We start from the raw sequence: 14,136 nt of genomic DNA on the forward strand, positions 1-14,136 counted from the left end.
CAAAAGAAGAAAGGAGGATGGATTTCCAAGGGTGGATTTCAAAGGACATCCGCCACTGCTACTGGGTCAGGCCAGCAGCATCCAGCATCACTGGCCCTGCCATTCAGTCGCTGTATTAACTTAGGAAAATTACTTGACCTCTCTGTCACTCCAGTTCCTCGTCTATAACCTGAGGATAAATATAAATCATAGGGTTGATAGGGTTAAATTGGATAATACTTGAAGCATCTAGAATTTACCTGCACTTTCTACACTGGTCTTGAGAGCAAATCCTCCCCCCAAACTGCCCCCCCCACCCCCCACAAAACAACTCCAAAAGTCTGAGGCGCAGGGAGAAGGTGGCCAGGTCTTGGACACCACTTTCCTGGACACCACTTTTATATGGTTGTTTTAGAAGTTGTGGGTATATGGGGGCGGGGAATACATCTTGTGCCATTATGTTTCTAGTTGAACCTTACCGCACCTCCTTGGAATGAAGTAGCAGCGACAGCCTAGACTTACACATTTCCGCCTTGAGGAGGCAGTTCAGTGAAGAAAATGCGTACGACATGTTAGTGCAGACCTGAGGCCAAGCTGGCCCCAACAACTGCTAGCCCTGTGTCCCTGGGCGTGCCGTTCAACATCTTCAAGACTCAGTGTTCATATCTGTGACCTGGGAATACAACAGGTTGCTGTGAAGATGAAGTAAGATGAGTCATGTCAGTATCAGGCACGCACAAGTATTCAAGACATCATCATTGTCCAAGAAACATGCTTCGCATTGCATTTGAGAAATGAATCCTCAGAATCACCAAATTAATTTTCTCAAACAGGCCTGTGGGGAATCTTGATTAATACATAAAATTGAAGCTACTTATATACAGATGAAATTATAAAGTTAATGAGGTCTTGGATAATATCCAATTGTAATGTACAGTGTACATTACAATTTAGATGAGTAAATTCGATTTCCAGTGACACTGCCCAACAATTTTCCACCACAATCAATCTGATAAATTCGATTCCCTACAACAAACATGTAAAATAAGCTTCACTGAAGGCCAATGGTACATCCCACTGATGATAAACCTTTTACAATTAAAAGGGAGACTGTGAGAGTAGTGAATTGGCCATGTAATTCATGATACGTATTCTAGATGCATAACTATAAATGCTATTCTAGATAGATAGGTATAGATTCTAATCTAGATACATAGATATAGCTAGCATTAAAACGGGACTTCATTCCACCTGGATAATTACCTTTATCTTAGTGCTTTAATGGTATCTTCTCACCAATGCAAGAGGGTGTTTGTATTTTTTAAAGTTTTGGGTAAAAACTGAGCCCTCCTCTTCAAGTTTTTCTGAAGTGTTATGACCTGAAGTAAATTTTTTTTTTAAAGATTTATTTATTTGTGCATACAGAACTGGGGTACAGGCCAGAGGTGCAGGGGCAGTGAGAGGATTCACCAAGACAGAGCGGGGAGCAGAACAGGCAGATTGTCAAAGTACACTGCTGAGGGGAGCAGCGGGCAGGCCAGGCGAGGTCTGCCGCGCCATGTGGATCATCTTCCAGGGCAGGCGGGGATCGAACTCATGAGGAAGTGGCTTTAGTTTCTTAGTTCTGTGCTTTAACCAGCTGTGCCACCAGGGAGGGCCTGAAAATGGTTTTAACAATGTTTTTAACCATGGTATACTCAACCTCTTATGGTTTACCACTTTATGTTTCCATTGTTCTTTTCTTTTTCTTTTTAAAAAAGATTTATTTATTTATGCTTACAGAACTGGCATACAGGGCAGAGGTAGAGGAGGTGAGAGGATTCACCAGAGACAGAGTGGGGAGCAGAACAGGCAGATCGATGACGTACACTGCTGAGGGGAGCAGCAACGGAGAGGACTGCGACACCATGTGCCTCTCCTCCAGGGCGGGGATCGAACTCGCACTAAAGTGGCTGGATTAGGCTGCAGTGCTGTGTCCTAACCCTTGTGCCACCAAGAAGGGCCCTGTTCTTTCCTTTTAAAGATTTATTTATTTATGAATACAGAAGTGGGGTACAGGCCAGAAGTGCAGGGGCATTGAGAGGATTCACCAGAGACACAGCAGGGAGCAGAACAGGATGACTTATGAAGTACACTGCTGAGGGGAGCAGTGGGTAGGTCAGGAGAGGTCTGCCACGCCATGTGGGTCACCTCTGGGGTGGGTGGGGATTGAACTCATGCTGAAGTGGCTTTAGCTTCTTAGTGCTGTGCTTTAACCCACTGCGCCACCAGGGAAGGCCCTGTTCTTTTAAGATTTACTTATTTATGCATACAAGAACTTGGGTGCAGACCGGAAGTGGGGGGTGGAATGAGAGAATTCACCAGAGACAGAGTGGGAAGCAGAACAGGCGGATGTACTAAAGTACACTGCTGAGGGGGGGCAGCGAGTGAGACAGGAGAGGTCTGCTGGGCCAAGTGGGTCAGCTCCATGGCTAGGGATCCAACTTGCTGTAGTGCTACGGAGAGCTTCATAGAGCGCCACCAGGGAGGGCCCTGCATTGTTATTTTCTTGCTAAAAAGGTGTAACTATTATGAATGATTAGCGAAGTAGCGTGCCATACTGATAAACAAGGTAAGTGAAGGTACACTGGGGGTAGTGAGTAGTTGGGAGAATCAAGTTATATATAATGGCTAAGCGTGTAAACAAGACCACTAGCTTAATTTATTGAGCCTTAAGTACCAGGCCCGTGTTACCGCTCTATAAAGTGTGTACTCTGACCCATTTAACAGACAGGAAACTGAAACCAGGAGTGCCCAAGTTCACTCAGCTAGGCAGGTGGGAGCCCAGGCTGCCGGCTCTGCTAAACAAGGATGGTCATCACAGGGCGGTTGGGAGCAAAGCACTTATTCGGAAACGTGAGGCAAAATCCTCCTGAATTTTGTTCTCGGGAAGGGCGACTGCAAAGCTGGGCGACCTCACGCGGCCGCCACCAAGCGCACCGACCGCAAGGTGGCCAGGAGCAGCGGGAAGACGGCGCGCGCCGGCACCACTAGCAGGAGTGCGCCTGCGCAACAGCCTCTTGCGTGGGGGTGGCGCGAGGGGCCGCGCATGCGCCGCACTAAGAAAAGTAATTATCCTGGTGCGAGCTGGATGTCCGGGTTGCGGGCGCTGTTGGGGGTCGGACTGCTGGTCGCGGGCTCACGCCTGCCGCGCACCAGAATCCAAGCCGCCGCCTGTCGCGCGGGACCCACCTGGTGGGGGCCGCAGCGGCTTCTCTCGGGTGGCCGCGGGGACCCAGAGGTCATGGCGAGCACCGCGGTTAAATACCTGAGGTAGGCGAAGGGGGCGCTCGGTGCACAGGCGGGGCGCTGGCTCTAAGTGAAACGTCCCCCGCCGCGGGCGGGACCTGGACCGCCGCGCCTACTGCAGTCGGAGCACCCGAGGGGCGGGAACTCAGGTTTTGGGTTTCCTCAGCCAGGAGGAGGCCCAGGCGGTGGACGAGGAGCTATTTAATGAATACCAGTTCAGCGTGGACCAACTTATGGAGCTGGCTGGGCTGAGCTGTGCCACAGCCATTGCCAAGGTCAGTGATGCAAATCTCCATGAATCACTCACTGCAAACCCCTAGGCCCGGGGAGTGGTTAGGACAGATGGCCAAGCCCAGGCTTGTTGCTCCCCAGAACCCTTGTGAATTTACTTTGATTCTGCCTTCAGGCCTATCCCCCCACGTCTATGTCCAGGAGTCCCCCTACTGTCCTGGTCATCTGTGGCCCAGGAAATAATGGAGGAGATGGCCTGGTCTGTGCTCGACACCTCAAACTCTTTGTGAGTATATGGGGAAGGACTGTGGGGCATTTGGGGGTACTATCCAAAAGATGGATTGAATTAACTCCATTCCCTTTCTTTCCTCATAGGGCTACCAACCATCTATCTATTATCCCAAAAGACCTAACAAACCACTCTTCACTGCCCTGGTGACCCAGTGTCAGAAAATGGACATCACTTTCCTTGGTGAAATGCCCCCCGAAGTAGGTATTTCAGTCCAGGTCCCTCTCCACAATGACCAGTGCTCAGGTTCTGCTCTTTCCCCAAGTTTCCAGGCTGAACTCACCTGCTTATCTTTCTAGATGATGTACTCACAGAGGGCAGGAATAGTGTTGGCACAGGCGCCTAAAGTATGTCTTCGAGGAGTGGTGTGAGCACCACCCCCTCTATCAGTTGTGCTCCCCAAGTCCCAGCAATACCATCTCTAAGTCTCCATTCTACATTTGGATCCTCTCCCCCATGCCATGTGTCCTGTTCACAGCAGTAAACACATTCATTACCTGCTCCCAGCAGAAGCTGAAAGGACAGCTTCATTTTAAACCTTTTCTGCAGAAATTTCATCTGGAGTGGAAATGAGAATTATTTTATTTTTGTTTTTAAAATTTTTTAGCACATTTTACAGATATCTGATTCCAGAATCTGTGTTCTCCTGACTATGCCACACAAGCCAGAGTTACATTTTACAGAAGACACCGTGGGGACAGCCCAAACCTGGCCCTCTGACACCCATTCTCAGGCTATGCCACCCTGCAACCTCCCCAAGAGCATGCAGGCACTGAGAAAAGAAAATGTGTCTGGATTGTTTGATCTGAATCAGTGACCATCTTATGCTTAGCTGCAGGCAACAGAATGCTGCCTAAATGGGATAAAATTATGTTTGTGCCTCTCTGAATGGTCTGTGGGTAGAAGACAGTTTTCTCGTTATCTCGTTAGGGCTTTGTGCAGTGTTGGCTGACATCCTTCCCTTTTCCCTGTTCCATCACAGCCCATGTTGATTGATGAACTCTATGACCTAGTGGTGGATGCCATCTTTGGCTTCAGCTTCAAGGGTGATGTTCGGGAGCCATTCCGCAGCATCCTGAGCGTCCTGAGTGGACTCACCGTGCCTATTGCCAGCATCGACATTCCCTCAGGTGCTGGGTCCAAGGAGGGTGGGGAGATGAGGACCCTTTTCTGTTTTGCGGTAGGCACTTAGAGTCCTCATTCTTCAAAGTTCAGACCAAGCCTGAAGTAAACTAAATTTAGGGGACAGACAGCTTAATGGCTTCCCATAGCCAGATCCATGGGGAGTAAAGTTCAGGAGTGCTCTTTACATGCTCACTCCGAGAGAACAAAGCCTAAGGGTACATGGAACTCCAAGGATGCACCTTCCTCAAGTGGGAGCCCAAGGGGCGTCCTGCTACTTTAGGACAAGAGGTAGACGGGACTCGACGTCTGCCTTTCCCACTCTTCCTGAATACCTCTCTTTTCAGGATGGGATGTGGAGAAAGGAAACCCTGGAGGTATCCAGCCAGACCTGCTCATCTCCCTGACAGCACCCAAAAAGTCTGCAACTCAGTTTACTGGCCGCTACCACTACCTGGGGGGTCGTTTCGTGCCACCTGCTCTGGAAAAGAAGTACCAGCTGAACCTGCCAGCCTACCCTGACACTGAGTGTGTCTACCGTCTGCAGTGAGGGACCGTGGGTGGGCATTCTTCCCAATAAAGCCTCGGTCCTCTCTCCCGGAGCCATGGAGTCCCAGGAACTCTTCTGGCAACGAAGACCATGGCAAGAAAAAACAACACTGGAGATGTGGGACCATCCCCGGGGAACAGAACTGGCAAGAGGGATTATTACAGCCTTTTAGGGGCAACGAAAATGACTTTCAGTTGTTGACAAGGCTCCCAAGTGTGGCGTGCTGTCCTTTACTCACAGTTCTTGCCCATCGAGGAGGCAGACAGGGATGCTGGACAAGGTTCTCCAGCTTTCTCCCGTTTAACAGTGTGGCTAGACTCAAGGGTCTCAGAAGTTCTCTTCAAAGATATAAAGCAAACGCTGAGTTGGTACTCAGGACCCTCAGTCTGGGAAGATGTCAGGACCCCACATAGGCCGGGAGCCTACGCCAGCATTTGTTCAACCACAGGACAGTGTTAGAACCTAGCAAGCTTAAATGGAATTTGGCTCATGACCTACACTTGTATGTTTTTCTAGTCTTCACAACACGTCACAGTGCTTTCACATAAGTCTACATTTTTCTTTAAAGTCCCGGAGCGGCTCCCCCGTGAAGGGATGCCTCACGGGACGGGACCTACAGGCCTGTCTCTCTGAGGCTTCAACTCCTGAAAAGGAGTGGAGCCCCACACTGTCCTGATCTTCAGTCTTTCTTCTTTTGTTTCTTCTTTTTGGTTCTCTGATCTGAGCTGGCTCTAGCTCTTTCCTCCTCCTCCTCTGGTTGCTGCCATTTCCTCTTCTTACTTTGGCCACTTAAGCCATCATGTGCTCTGCTCTCTGCACCCTCAGTCCTTCTGCCCTCGCTGTCATCTCTTCCGCTCCAGACCTCTTCTTGGTGCCACTGTCTTTTCTTCTTGCTTCTGCTTTTTCTATTACCACATTCTTTACCTTCTGCTTTCCTGGTCCCACCGTCTACAACTGCCTCCTCAGCATCCTCCTCTACGCCCAAGTCCCCCCTCTCTTCAGCATGCCGCCGCCTCTTTCTGCTGTGTGGGCCCGTGCATGCTCTGCTCTCCATGTCCTCCGACCTGACCCCACCTGCTGACCCTTCACCTCTTCTTTTGTCTGAGACCTCTATCTCTGCTCCATGGTGTGGCTTCTTCTTCCTTTTCCTGCAAAACTGCGTAGTTTGTTCTCTGCTCTTCAGTTCCCCAAGGTCCTCTATTCCTGTAGCCTCTTCCTCCTCATTCCTTACAGCTGCTCCCTCGCTTTCATCTGTGACCTTTTCTTTATGTCGTTTTTTCTTCTTCTTCCTGATGCCCTGTTCAGTATGTTCTGGGCAGTCCTCCTCTGCATTTCTTTCAGCTGCTGTAGCCTCTTCCTCCTCTTTCTGCTTCCTTTTCTTTTTCTTTTTTTTGGGGGGCTTGCTCTCAGCCTGCAGTTGAGGTGTCCCAGGGTCCTGGCCTTTGAGGCGAGCCAGGAAGGCCTGCTCCTGGGCCTCTAACCGAGCAAGCTTAGCCTTCATTGTGATTCCAAGACGAGCAGCCCTAAAATAGATGGGGCCTAAGTCAGAGGGAGGGCTGAGGGAAGGCAGGTGAGGAGGTGCTGCCTATCTTCAGGCAGTTTCACAGATAGGCACACATTAGGACCACTCGCTGGGGCAGAAAGAGTAAGTGGCACAGGCCTCAAGGGTGGGCTCTTGATGCAGAGTAACGGGAACCCGAATGGCTGACCACTACTTACTTGTGTGCTGTTCGCCCCTCACAGGCCTGGAGCAGCATCTCATCCGTCAGACTGGAGGGGAAGTGGGGGAAGAGAATGAAGACAGACATGGTGGAGAGGTGTGACCTCTAGCCCCTCTAAAACATTCCTTCAGCACCTAGTTCCTGTTCATGACCTAGCATTTTTCTAGGTACAGGGGATTCAAAGACTAGCACAAAACATTTTTACCCCCAAAGCAACCTCGCTGCTTACATAGACTCTATCCTTTCTCTTGAAATTTGGAGCATCTCCTCCTACATGCCCCCAGCATTAAAATGAAGCTCACATCTTTGGTGGCGGGGACTCCTGGTTATCATCATCACTGTTCTCCAAGTCCTTGTCTGGCTTCTCTCCACCTGAAGTCAGTGTGGCCATCTAGAATGGGTCACAGGGGTGGACAAGGCCAAATCAATACTACTGCCATCTCTCCTCCTTGAAGCCCCGTGGGAGTTCAGAGCAGCAGGCACCAGCAGCACCCAAACACCTTGCAGACTCTCAAAGAGGTGTGTCAATCTGCAAACTAGAAGTAGGCAGGAGTAGGGCTACAGTTGCTGTGGTGGGATGTCAGGGGGGTAGCCCTGACTTCCTTGGCTCATAGCTGGCAAGTGAGTAGGAGAAGGGAGGAAGAAATATTTTGTGCCATCATGTCTTCACAGTGGGAAAAAGTGCCCTCTAGTGTCATCCCAGGGCACTAGTAACTGACAGTAAAAATGGCATTTCACACACCCGCACCTTCACACAGTAATTTAGTCAGATTAACTGAGAAGCTACTATGGGCCAAAGGGTTAGAGATAGGAAGGAGGAGTAAGAGTGAGACAAGTGCCACAGAGGGACCTGACATGGTGAGAGGAAAGGAGTGTGGCGGAACATGGGCCATCATGACAAGTCCTGCCTGTGTTAGAGGATGCAGCCAAAAAACAACGTTTTGGCTTCAAAAAGAAGAAATGAATTCTACATGGCTGAAATGTGAGGTCTTGAGAGAAAAAGCAAGAGATGAAGCCAGAGAAGGAAGGACAAGGCTTCCAGTACCATGTGAGCCAGTGTGATAAACCTGTGCTGTGCCATCCCTGGCCAGAGAGGACCAGTGATACTCGTGTTTTAGAGAGTACTCTGGACACCAGGTGGGGGACACTGTGGTGGTGGTGGTGGGGGGCGGGCAGGGAGCGAAACTAGAGTTAAGAGTCCCGCTGTGTGGCAGTGGAAGTAGTTAGGCATCAGATGTTGATGGTGTGAGCTGGTGTAGGTGATGCCACAGGGATGAAGAGAAACCCAGGACCTGGTAGGTCACAGGCACAGTGCTGGCTCCCTCCTGTTGGTCTAGGAAGCCCGGTAGTCGGCCTGGCTGCTGCTACTAGCCAGCAGGGCTCTTTAGCAAGCTATTTCCTCCCTTTTGGCTACATCTGCAAAGTGAGGATGGGCCAGATAATATCTCAGGTCCCTATGGCTTCTAAGTCCTTTTGAATCAGACGCCCCCTTCCTGCCCTCCTCCGGTAGCTTCTGACTGGGCTCTCTGTCCCACTCTCCACTGCTGCCTGCTCAGCTGCTGGTATGGACCTGTGCAGCCCAAAGATCTCAAGTTTCTTTGAGGCTCTGGCTAAGCAACAGCACGTTTCCATCATGTTAGGACAGTCCTGGAAACAGGGAGCATATATGAGGCCCCAAGGGAAACCAAGGAAGGGAAAAAGGAAGGCCCCTTTACCCCCAACTCTAGTACCTTCACAAACTTCTGATACAGCAAGTTGGGCTTGGGCTGATTGTGACGGGGGTTCTCCGTAGAAAGATGCCGTATCTGTACTCCATCCTGTGGGGAAGGGTCCATGAGGGCCTTGCCGTGTTGCCCTCAGCCCCACGTGTCCCAGACCCTCATTTCATGCGCCTGTCTATAGAGCTCATACCTGATTTGTTTCCACTACTAAGCTGGCAGCAGTCTTGTTGAAGAGCTCATTCCACCAGTGGTTTGTGAACTCCTTGGCAGGGTCGTGTCCCACCTGCCAGACGAAGAGGTCTAACCATGAGGCCCTGCCCATAAGAGTCTCCTTTCCCTGACTTCCCAGACTTACCCCATGAGTGTCCTGTTTCAGTGTCACCCTGAGGGCCTGGGTGATTCCATTCTCCTTCCGGCCCAGACCTTTGCCTACAGAGGATAGGGAGTGACTTGGGTTGTTCAACTGCCTGCTCTGAGCCCTCACCAAGCACCCTCAACACAAGCCACCACTTGCCTTTCCACACACCTACCACCAGACCAACTCCACCCTCTCAGACGTCCTCCCGGGCTCATTTGTAGAATCTCTTCACGCGGTCCCCTGCCTTTGTCTGAACCCAGACGATCTTTTCCTTAACAACTTCTAGGTCATGTCTCTTCTCCCCCTCACAACACCCCCTGCCCCCAAAACTTATCTCTCACTAGTCACATCACAATTCTACTCTTCCCTATTCTGGAAAAATCAGACATTAGCTTCTTCAACAAACTTGCCTTTAAGCTAGCTTTTCCTTCTACAACTGGGTGGGATACATGGGATGATCCAGAAAGCTACGGCTTCCCAGGGAGTAGGGTGGGGAGGTGGAAGGAGCTCTGTTGGGATCACCTTGAGTCCATCCATGCTTTAGCAGCTGCTCCTCGGCAAACTTCATCCCACGACTCTTGACCTCTCGGGTGATACTCATGGTGAGACGAATCAATGTCCGTGAGCCATCACCAAAGACGGGGTCACTATCATTCAAGAGGAAAGGAGAAATGAGGAAGCCTCCAAAATCATCCAACTCCATCCTGACTGCTCTTAACAAAAATCCTTTCCTGAGCTTGGGGCAAAGACAAAACAAGGCGGACCCCTGGTCCTTGTGTTACAGGCCCCAACACCAATGAGGGGCTCCTTTGCCTTGAAGGGAAAGCATTCACCAGGGAGCTAGGTGTAGCTGAACCTGGCAAGGCTTTATCAGAAACGCAAGCATGAGGGAACCAGTGCAGGAGAGGAGAATTTAGCTTGGTTCAAGGGAGTGAAAAGGAGCTATTTAAAGGGTAAGAGGAGAGCAGAGGTGGGGCAGGGCAGAGCAGAGTCAAGGCTTGTTCTGGACTGGGCTACACCCAGGCATATGCAGATGGGGAATAAGCCAGTGGCAAGGGTGACCGCTCAGCTTTCACCCTCCAGGAAAAAATGAGATAGTCATTAGTCAGCATCTAATGCACTTTATCTGTCATGGCGCCTCTTGGTCAGTGTGGTGGCAAATCATTTGGACAGGGCACCTCAGTCCATGAACGAGTCCACCTGCTCAAACAGGCAAGGACAACTCATCCTTGCAGTTTCTTTCACATAGGCTGTCTTACTCGGGCAACTGAGGAGACCAGCACCTCAGAAAGTCAAGCAGAACTGGTATTAATTATAAAACCTCAAATTAAGGGGAGCTCAGGCACACTGGCCTGTGCTAAGGTTTACATGGGTTATTTCACTTAATCTTTCCAGCCCAGTGAGACATCCTGACTTTTATGTTCAGGAAAGTAGTATTCTCAGATTACAAGAGGGGAAACTAAAACCTAAAGAGTGAGTTTTAGGCAATTTACTCAAGGCCACTCTGCTCACATATATAGAATTCAAACTCAGGCAGCTGAAGCCCCATTTTTTTTTTTTTAAAGATTTATTCATTTGTGCATACAGAACTGGGGTACAGGCCAGAGGCTCAGGGGTGGTCAGCAATGGGTGGGTCAGGAGAGGTCTGCCACACCATGTGGTCACCGCAGGGGCAGGCGGGAATTGAACTCATGCGGAAGTGGCTTTAGCTTCTCAGTGCTGTGCTTTAACCAGCTGCGCCACCAGGGAGGTCCCTGAAGCCCCACTCTTTACCATCACATATCTCCCACAACTTGCCACCACATGAAAACAAAGCCGTAAGGTGCTTGTTAACCTGAGTTATAGAGTACTGGTACTTAACAGAGCCCACAGCCTTACCCATGTCCAGCAATTACACAGTCCTCCCGGTGCGGGGCCTCCTCTTCTTCACTGCCACTGTCTTTCCATCTTACTAGAAAACTCCGTTATATACTGTCCAGCTCCAGAAGAGCACTTTTATCAAGCATTTAGTGCATAACAGGTGGGTTAAAATATTATGATCCTCATCTTCTTTAAACCCAACAGTCTTGTCAAAAGGTATCACCCTGATTTTATAACTGAGGAAAACAAAGTGTGGGTTTTCTTTCTGGGGTTACATGCGCTCAGGTTGCCTGACTCCAAAGTAACTCTTCTTCTATCACATCATCAATTAGTTGCATTTTTTAGTCACTCAGGTGCTCTTCCTTTTGAACCACAGAATGACATCCAAATTATATACCAAATTTACCTCTGAAATGGCTAAAATGGCTTACCACAAGAGACAGAAATCTAAGACTATTACTGCCGGTTCAGGTCACTAAAGTTATAAAATCTCAATGGCACCACTGGAGAAATCCAATAGCCGCTCAAAGTGACAATTCTAAAGGGTTAAACTTCCATTTGAGTTTAAGAAGGTATAGTAAGCTTCCTTAAAAAGAAGAAAAGAAAGGGGCCCTCCCTGGTGGCGCAGCGGGTTAAAGCACAGCACTGAGAATCTAAAGCTGCCTCCACATGAGTTCGATTCCCGCCTGCCCCGGAGGTGACCACATGGCGAGGCAGACCTCTCCTGACCTGCCCGCTGCTCCCCTCAGCAGTGTACTTCGTTGATCTGCCTGTTCTGTTCCCCACTCTGTCTGTGGTGAAGCCTCTCACCACCCCTGAGCCTCTGGCCTGTACCCCAGTTCTGTATGCACAAATAAATAAATCTTTAAAAAAAAAAGAAAGAAAGAAAGAAAGAAAATCAGAAACATCATTAAGTCATCCCTCCTAAACACTATATATTATTAAGTCTAAGAATGGTGCCAATATTTGGCTCTTTAAAAAGGTGAGACAGCGCCACTTGGGACAACATGGATGGATCTTATGGTGACTAAGCTAAATGAAATAAGTCAGAAAGTGGAAGACAGATACTCAAAATTTTCACTTATTTGTGGGCTGTAATTACATAACCAACCAACACAAACTGGCAAGGCACGGCAAAAATAACTGAAACTCTGAAAAAATTGCTGGTTACCAGAGGGGATGGGGGAGAGAGAAACAAAGGCAGAGAAGTTTTGGTGGAGGGTGAGTGAAGCATGTGCACATAAGGAAGTGTGAAAATGTACCCTGGACATTATAGAGATGTAAATGACTAGTAAATTTGAAGGAAAAGGAAAGAAAAGAAACGATCCTTTCTGACCCCTAAATGAACACAATGAAACAAGTAAAATACGATGTAAAACAAAGTGACTCCTCTGCTTAGCTATGAAGAACAGTAAATCCAAGGATTGTTTTTTGTTCACATTTCTGCTGAGAGGGTCTGTTACCTGAAAACCTAATTGATAATTGAGAGTACAAACCGAAAAGCTGTCACTGAAGAAATGGCACAACCTTGCTTCTTGATATTGTAAGAGAAGCAAATTCAAACATTAAGTCCTTTAAAAGAGTCCTCAGAACTCTGCTTCTCTGATCTGTCAGGTCCCAGATTCCAGTCATCATAATAATTACTAATAACTAACACTGATGCATTTACTCAACGCTAAGCTGTTGCTAACAGCTTCACACAGATTATCTATTTAAACTTTCCAGCAACCCTATTACGAAACGTTGTCATAAGTTACAAATGAAGAAATGACAGGGAGATACCGAGTTACTTGCCCAAATCAAAGAGCTGGCAATTTAGAGGATCAGGATCTCAGGCCTTCCAAAACTACTGCTCTTAATCACTACATTCTTCAGTTTCCTATAGCTCTGTGCTTTCTGCTATAAATCTTACCACAGCCTAAGACTGGCAGTTGCAGTCGAAAAGTACACCCTGGAAGTCAGAGACGAGTACTTTACACAGTACTAGGAATCGACAACGCGGAACTGGGCAACGACCCAGGGACAACGAGGTCCCAGGCTTGTGCATCTCAGTCTGCGTGCAGGCTGCAAGCACACTTTCAAGAACTGCCTTCGTTCCAGGCAACTCGAATTTCTTGTTCAGTTCTAGAGAACAAGTGGTCCAGGGCCATTCAGGCGATTCTGGAGCCGGCTATTCTCAGCAGGTCTAAATTCCAGCACTCCTGCCTCAGTTCACGCGCGTCAAACTACTCTCCAGCTTTCACCTTTGCTCCTGAGGTTTGGCTCCTGCTGCTGCCAATATGAAGGGAAGGTCGCGCCTCACTTACCGTCAGGCTGGGTCCTCTCCGCGGATACACGTGCCAGACCCAACACGGGCGCCGCCACCTTTCCGGAAATGTCGTTTGGGCCCTTCTAGGCTGCTGAAACCATAGAGACGCAGGCCGGACTCAAGTATCGGTCCTCCCAGGACCAACCGCGGAGGGGGAGGGGAAGGCTGTGTGGTTGCTACGGAAACCCGGCCCCAGAGCGAGCCGGGCGGTCCCGGGAGGTTCTGCTTAGTTCCTTGCATATCCTGCGTGGCCAAGGAAGTTAAGTACTAACTGACCCTTTCCCAGTGAGGTGAACAGCTGTGATCGCCTTGAGAGATTCCCAGGCACAACTATGAGTGAAAGCTCTAGGGAAAAGCGTCTAGTGTAGCCTGAAAGTTCCATGAAGGCAAGGAAGGAGGTAGCACCCCCATTTTGCAGGGACAGCCTATTGGAGGCTTCAGAAATTGATCATTTTTGATTCAGCACAGTGTGCCTGCCCCGTTGGTGCGTTGTTATAAAAGTGCATACATCAAGGGTCTTGATTTGTCTAGCTGGGAAAAGCTGAGATTTAGAATAGCCCTAGAGATGGGGGTGATGACCTGTGACAAATGACTAGGTCTGTCTTCCTGCCCATTCTATCTCTTGCATTTAACAAGTTTGTCTTCTTGTAGTCTAAGGAAGAGAAAGAACACTCCTGAGAAGATAATATGGAAATCAAATACCAGGAGG

General features: G+C 49.1%; 2 protein-coding genes across 3 annotated transcripts; one reads left to right on the forward strand and one right to left on the reverse strand.

Moving 5' to 3' along the window:
* The first annotated feature begins 3,093 nt into the window (after window positions 1-3,093).
* Window positions 3,094-5,665, forward strand: APOA1BP (apolipoprotein A-I binding protein). The gene is made up of 6 exons (XM_012733390.1): window positions 3,094-3,291; window positions 3,434-3,542; window positions 3,674-3,784; window positions 3,874-3,987; window positions 4,770-4,917; window positions 5,257-5,665. Exons 1-6 carry the CDS (start codon window positions 3,110-3,112, stop codon window positions 5,457-5,459), a joined length of 867 nt encoding a protein of 288 aa, XP_012588844.1. The 5' UTR covers window positions 3,094-3,109; the 3' UTR covers window positions 5,460-5,665.
* A 100-nt stretch (window positions 5,666-5,765) lies between these two features.
* On the reverse strand, window positions 5,766-13,491 carry GPATCH4 (G patch domain containing 4). Of its 2 annotated transcripts, none has more exons than XM_004693851.2 (8): window positions 13,426-13,491; window positions 9,782-9,906; window positions 9,257-9,330; window positions 9,092-9,184; window positions 8,911-8,997; window positions 7,483-7,571; window positions 7,179-7,229; window positions 5,766-6,982 (listed from the first exon to the last, which is right to left on the reverse strand). In XM_004693851.2, exons 2-8 carry the CDS (start codon window positions 9,858-9,860, stop codon window positions 6,139-6,141), a joined length of 1,317 nt encoding a protein of 438 aa, XP_004693908.1. In that variant the 5' UTR covers window positions 9,861-9,906; window positions 13,426-13,491; the 3' UTR covers window positions 5,766-6,138. The 2 variants fall into 2 exon arrangements, with proteins under 2 accessions (XP_004693908.1, XP_012588843.1); XM_012733389.1 differs by lacking the exon at window positions 13,426-13,491 and adding an exon at window positions 11,138-11,154.
* Between the last annotated feature and the right edge of the window lie 645 nt (window positions 13,492-14,136).

Source organism: Condylura cristata, unplaced genomic scaffold, assembly GCF_000260355.1.
Source record: "Condylura cristata isolate star-nosed mole 26May11 unplaced genomic scaffold, ConCri1.0 scaffold00040, whole genome shotgun sequence".
Taxonomy (NCBI): Eukaryota; Metazoa; Chordata; class Mammalia; order Eulipotyphla; family Talpidae; genus Condylura; species Condylura cristata.

Bases quoted from the DNA above. Each gene is read 5' to 3' on its own strand.
- APOA1BP (XM_012733390.1), top strand. From the start codon at position 3,110: ATGTCCGGGTTGCGGGCGCTGTTGGGGGTCGGACTGCTGGTCGCGGGC. The intron at 3,292-3,433 runs GTAGGCGAAGGG...GGGTTTCCTCAG, and splicing joins ACCGCGGTTAAATACCTGAG to CCAGGAGGAGGCCCAGGCGG. The intron at 3,785-3,873 runs GTGAGTATATGG...CTTTCCTCATAG, and splicing joins CTCGACACCTCAAACTCTTT to GGCTACCAACCATCTATCTA.
- GPATCH4 (XM_004693851.2), bottom strand. From the start codon at position 9,860: ATGAGTATCACCCGAGAGGTCAAGAGTCGTGGGATGAAGTTTGCCGAG. The intron at 8,998-9,091 runs GTATGAGCTCTA...CCTTCCCCACAG, and splicing joins TAGTAGTGGAAACAAATCAG to GATGGAGTACAGATACGGCA. The intron at 7,230-7,482 runs GTGAGCTTCATT...CTTCCCCTCCAG, and splicing joins GAGTCCCCGCCACCAAAGAT to TCTGACGGATGAGATGCTGC.